At 34.3% G+C, this 6,494-nt stretch overlaps 2 protein-coding genes across 2 annotated transcripts; one reads left to right on the top strand and one right to left on the bottom strand.

Moving 5' to 3' along the window:
* Positions 1-542: 542 nt before the first annotated feature.
* On the top strand, positions 543-1,743 carry Smp_179390 (hypothetical protein; the record flags this gene model as incomplete). Its single annotated transcript, XM_018794152.1, has 3 exons — positions 543-635; positions 1,412-1,492; positions 1,591-1,743. 3 exons carry the CDS (start codon positions 543-545, stop codon positions 1,741-1,743), a joined length of 327 nt encoding a protein of 108 aa, XP_018648594.1.
* A 2,656-nt stretch (positions 1,744-4,399) lies between these two features.
* Positions 4,400-4,882, bottom strand: Smp_179400 (hypothetical protein; the record flags this gene model as incomplete). Its single annotated transcript, XM_018794151.1, has 2 exons — positions 4,400-4,586; positions 4,617-4,882. The coding sequence occupies 2 exons, from the start codon at positions 4,880-4,882 to the stop codon at positions 4,400-4,402; spliced, it is 453 nt and encodes a 150-aa protein (XP_018648593.1).
* Positions 4,883-6,494: the final 1,612 nt, after the last annotated feature.

Raw genomic sequence — 6,494 nt, 5'->3', positions numbered from 1 at the left:
TTGACGATTGGAAGAACGATGTCACTTTTCCTTTGTTGTTTAATTGAATCAACACAGTTCAATGTAAATTTTGTCTCTATGAACAACCGAATTTATGGCACTTATCTCATTCACAAAAATGATTTCATGGAAAGAAAGTGTATAACCATCAAAGTCCATTGCATTACGATTTGCTGAACTCAGTAACAACATAGTGGGCACATGTCTGAATGCGAACAGTTATTAAAAGTCATCAATTTCCCCATGTCAAAAAATCTTCACTTGTTCTTTGTACTCAAAGTAATTTCATTCAATCCAAAAATGCAGTCTTGAAATATAAGAGAAATTGAAGGTGTACTGAGTTTTGCATGATGCACCATGTTGACCATTTTCAACCGAATGGATAAGTCACTTAACTCAGAAATCACCATTACGTCATTGAGGTTTCTGATTTCTCTGTTCTTGTATTCATTAACTTCAAATGAATTCACCTTATTCTTTTCATAGAAATTTGTTCGCAATACAATACAAGTGAAACATGCCAAAATGCAACGACATTGACTATGACATGTTTTTGGTGTGAAAAAGGGAACGCATGTATAGGAAGTAACAATCAGGACACTCATGGCTGGAAAGTCATTGACTGCCGTGTTAAGGTTGGTAGTTGATAAACTTCATATGTCGTTTGCAATAACCTCAAATTTCACATTCTGAGCAATGTTTTTACTGGAAAAAATACTTTCATTGCTATCAATAAGAAATGGCATGTTAGCCATCCTCAGTGACTAAATAAAAGCTTTGTATAGGTTGACGACATATAAGTACGTGCTTCCTTTTCGTGAAAACAGTAAACAATGAATCAAAGCATCGCTCACCACCATCGTTTCAGAGCAAATTATGTTTTCAGCTCAGTAAATAAACCGTAATTTCGAAAGTCCTAAATGTAATTGTGGATATATGTCAATGGTAACAATATACCGATGAAACCAGGTAAAGTGAAGAAACTTAAACAGATAGAAATTGTGTATCACATTAGGAGAATTAGTGAAAGTATGTAGCCTACCATTGTTGAATCCCAGAACAATGATTTATGAAACTCTTTGGAAAAATATGTAACCTCAATAGATTGCTTCAATGAAGTTGTACCTCATAAGTCTTTTGCTTTATATTCGGATTGTGATTAGATGTGACATCCAGAACACATATTTCATCACACAATGGGGTCGTCAACTAGGTGTAGGATCGTGTTTACTGAGCACACTGACTGTCGAATCGCTTATAGATATCCTGAATGATTTGACGAATTCGAATTCAGCAACTATGTATGAGAATCTCTTGTGTCATCATTACTGAGAATGATTTGTAATGAATGATGAATTAAAATAATGATATTTGATGTTTAGTGATGAATGCTTCTGATTGAATTATTTAGAAGAACTTGGATGTCAACGATTTGAGTACTTCAACACCCATCAAAGACATTGAAACATCGTTGAGGAGCACTGAAGTTCAGGTTAGTGAAAACTTCATGAAAACTTCTGGAAAAACAGATAAACACTTGGTGAATATTTGATATTTGTAAGAAACTGATAATTCTTTGTTTTTCTTCAGAATATGACTTCCAGGACAACGGAAGAAAATAAGCAACACAAGTCACATTGGTACTTGTACGTTGTAATTCCTTTGGTCGCCTCTCTATTTCTTATGTGCATCGGTTGTATAATTTGGAGATGGTTACTAAGAAGAAAGAGAAGTAATGAATGATCATTGAAAAAGTCTTATAAATTGCTTTGAAAACTCTGAACAAGTTGTTTTAATTCTACTTTTCATTGGAATACTTTAGAATTTCATTTGTCTTCTTACTAATTTGAACAGTTATTTCATGATACTTTGTAAATGCTTTTGATTGTTAACATGATAGCTGATCTTATAGTTTTTATAAAATATTAAACATTGTTTTAAATATTTGCGTAATTGTTTTCATATAATCGATAGTGCATTCTATCACAATTCAACTCATCACTAAGTTGTATTACGCATAATTGATTTCATGATCATTGCAGTCAACTATGAGTTCCGTATGAGTGTTCATTTTGATGAAGTGATCTGTCGTAACACTTTATCAATATTTCAGCAAACACTTCCAGATTTACTTAATTATTACGTATTGAGTAAATGGTGAGCGAGTAACTATGGTTGACGAGGTGTCATCAAGACAGATAATGATTCCTTTCATGATTTTGTTGTTGATATGTGTAGAATAGGGTCAGTGGTTTCCTTCAAAGCTTTGTCTTTAGAATGGCCTTAACTACAAGTATTTTATTCATCTGCATCTCCTAAGAGCTTTACGGTTTGAATAAAGATTTGATGGCTACATGCGACAACTGATTTCATGAGATAAGATTTCAGCGTTACACATCGACTTCCAGCTTTAGGAGTCACACACACTCTGAAGTCAACACTGAACATATTTTTAGTCACCTTCATTATACTGAAGTGCTTTAATGTCACAACAATTTGCTACTGCAGATTGTCTCAGTGTTTCAGACAACCAATTCAATATTTATAAATAGCCGTCAATTAGTTTTGCAACAAAAATTGAATAACTTTTTCCGGTGTATTCAATTTCATATAATATTTTGAATTTCAGTGTGCGGGTCATTAGATTTTATTTGAATCATTATGGTGCAAACAAATTATCATTCAAGGCCCATCATATGATTAATTTTCGACAAAATAAAAGGCTGTCTGCTAGTCACTCTGAATTCATACTGTCGAAGAGATTAGTAGTTAACTTGACCTAGTTTTCTGTCAAGGTATCATTTCACTATTTGCACAAACACACAAATAATTTGAAGGTGGTGTACATAGAAAAGATGCTGATTTTTACACGAAAATCTTTTTATTGGCGTTCTCTGAAATGATAAGGATCGTAAACATATAGATATGGTAGAATACTCAGATCGACACATACTATTTCAGAACAGTAGTCTAGTGGTGCTACAAACATATTTCACGGAATCAGTTGTTTGTTCCCGAAGTCATCCACACTCCTGTAAACATAAAAATATATTATGTCCAAAGAACAAGTTATATCACTTAAATTTTGTAGTGTCGTGCTTCGTTTATACAAATCTTAACGGTGCATAAAATGAGAAGGCAAAAATAAGCGGCACCAACAGTTTCGTTGTCGAATAACGCAGGTAAGAAAGTTATAAGCACATGAGCAAATATCAGCGAGCGAAGCAAAAATGATACGCATTGGAGATGGCGAGTAAGTCAACTCACTTCTACCAAGCGATAATCAATATTTATAGTGCGACAAGAATAAGTGGCAGACGTGTGATAAATAGGATAAGACGTGTGCATACACCTTAAGTTGGGGAATAACCATAGATCAAGTTAAGTAAGATATACAGAGATCGGCTTAATTAAACGATCTCTTCACTGTGTGTAACAAACAAAAAAAATCGATATCAATAGCTAATAAGAAATGTCTCTTCCTGAAACTTCAATTCCACGGTGATGTAGCTGGTGATGTATTATTTGATAGACTAACTAATGATATTTATATATAACTGAAACGAGGCTTTTGATGAATTGACTGACAAATTATTTGCTATTACTTCAATTTCTCTCACGAAAAGAAATATTCACTTTGTTCACGTATTTCTGTGTGAGTAGGTAACTGTCAGTCATATGAACACATTATTAGAAAGCGGTATTGTTTATTTTGAGATTCATTTTGAGCTGACTTCACAATAGAGAACACTGTATCATTGATTGATTAGAAAAAATATGTATATAAACAACAAGAATGTATATTCATTGATATTTCTACAAAACAACAGCTAAGGTCAATCGAGGGATGTTAGCAGAACCACACTCTTAGCTAATGTTCACCATGATTAACATTATTATTACTTTTAGAAAAAAATGCTTCTTATACAATAACCCGTATGAGATTAGAACAGCTCAAATAGATTTAATGATTATACATTCCATTCAAGCATTCATTCCTGACTAAATAGTCAATGTTAAGGTTCTTAGTATAAAGAGTTCTGATGAAACTAAAGAAGCTCATTTTTTGTTCACATAAAACAAATATTATTAATGCGTTTCTGTCGGACAATGTTTTCTTATGAATCATTTTATTCATATCTATCGCTTCTATCGAGCGTCATAATCTTCGGTTAATTAGAGATGTGAATGATGTGTGTTCAGTTGACAAAAATAGAGAATGCGAAATACTCTTTTCACAAGTCGAAATGTCGGACGCCACAATTACTATGTTTCTCTTCTTAGCTACTGAAGATCCAAAGTAGTCTTCTCTTCGTTGCGGCAATTCTAGCTCTGTAATTTTGTCGAAAGTATGGTAAAAACTTTTGGCAGCACGTTTGCAAGCTAGTAACCGCTTCCATCACCGGTCACTGGCATCTTCACCACCAAAGTTAGCTGATGACTTGAATCGTCCACGATTGTTCTCAAAGATTCCTTCCATCTGTATTTTATATGCTTCTAATTTAGAAGCTCTCTGGTGTCGGATTGATACAATCTCTTCTGATAATGGACTTCCGTCTTCATCTAGTTTGCATCCATCGACCGCTCTTTCAATTGTCAGGCCGTGTTCAACCTACTTAACACATCCATCGAACAATGGAAAATGGAAATTTAACTGCTTTTTAAGACCGACGATTTTGTTTTCCAAAGTAGTCCGAAGTAGTTTCTCGGCCTCAAGGTCTCGTTTTGTTTGTTGGAACCGTTTGATTAAAACATGATAGTCACTAAGAAGATTCTGGTAGACATCATGATCTTGTTTATACTTACTCAGTTTCACTTCAAGAATTTCTTTATCGTTCTGTAAATTACGATCCTCTTTACTTTGTTTTTTAGCTTTCTTCATCGTGCTGTTTGTTCCACCTCTTATATGCTTAGATTCTAGCTCGCTGGTGATGTTGAGTCCTCGATAAATCACACCATATAGGGCAACCCTTGTGAGCCCAACGGCACAAACAGAAACCACTCACTGTTTCTTTGGCTTTTTCGGTTTCAACACTGCATGACGACAGAGATAACCTGACCTCGAATTTATTAAAGGGACCTTCTTCGCATAGCCCACAGTGAAAGTGCTCTCAAAACCTTTGGTACATCTGGTGGGTAGGTTGTTATCCTTGGAAAACCTACACTATAATCTACTGTCTGCTACTTTAGGGTTCTCATTTCTCTTATTCTTAATCATTTTTCCAGGTATCAGGAACACAAAATGGCCATTCTTAGAGCACGTGTTCATTTTCACAATCTGTGTATCCGCATTTCCTCCTGCTGATACCGATTCATAACTAGAATGGATATCGGCAGACTTCATATCATAAGCCTTACATACTTTAACTATTGACTTCCGTACCATTGTAGTATCAGTTTAAATGTTAAGCCCATATACTTCATTCTAGTTGCTGGACAAGCCAATTCTCCTATACATTATTAGTCATATTTTGGTCTTGTTAATTATTGGCTTATTGACCTTGACTATACTTTTATATGAGCGTATATGTGTACACTTCGTATCTTATTCATCATATGTCTGTTACTCATTTTTGTCCGACTATAAATGTTGATTAACGCTTGCTTAAATTGAGTTGGCTTACCAGCCATCTCCAATGCATGTCATTTTTACTTCGACCGCTAACATGTGTTTGTTGATAAATTTCATTGGATACCCATTCTTACTAAGCAACGTGCGTACATTAACCAATTCATCCTAAATAATGTCATCCGAGCAAATCATCCTAGCACAATGGGTTTGGAACTTTATCAAGTTTCTTTTGTATTTAATTGGTATTGCACTATAAAAATGAGTGTATTATCCTACTGTAGACTTTCTATGTAAACCTTTTTTTAATGTTCCATCTACTCTTCTAGTTAGTTGGACATCTGGAAACGATATAGTATCATTTTGTTCTCCCTCTAGTATAAAAATAATTGATTGGTGGACGGTATTAAATATTTTAAGTATGTTCTTTTTTTCATGTTTTTTTTACTGATACTACGAAAGTATCATCCATATGGCGACAATAAAATGTTAGATGACTAGTTGTGTCCTTAAGTAGACCATTTTCTAGTTTTGCTAGAAAAATGTCTGCAGTAGGGAGCCCAATGGTGACCCCATGGACACCCCATCCAATTGTCTATAATATTCATTGTCAAGTCGGAATTGGACATTAATCGTGCATCTAAGAATTAACTATTTTATTGCGGATAAGGGAATTGCGGTATCTATGTTCCTCTCTATTAATTCATTGCAAATAAAATCCACAGTTTCAAGTAGAGAAATGTTGGTGAATAAGAACGATACATCTTATGATATCATACGTTTATTCTTGACCGATAGATGTTTTATATTGCCGACAAATTCAAAGGAACCCTTTACACTATGTTTAACAATTTCCTTGTGCAGTGGTTTGAGAATTTGCACCAACCATTTTCTTATGGTATGATAGGCTGATTTATTCATATCT

Source organism: Schistosoma mansoni, chromosome 1 (genome assembly GCF_000237925.1).
Source record: "Schistosoma mansoni strain Puerto Rico chromosome 1, complete genome".
In the NCBI taxonomy this organism is placed as follows: Eukaryota; Metazoa; Platyhelminthes; class Trematoda; order Strigeidida; family Schistosomatidae; genus Schistosoma; species Schistosoma mansoni.
This window is presented reverse-complemented; position numbering and strand designations above follow the sequence as displayed.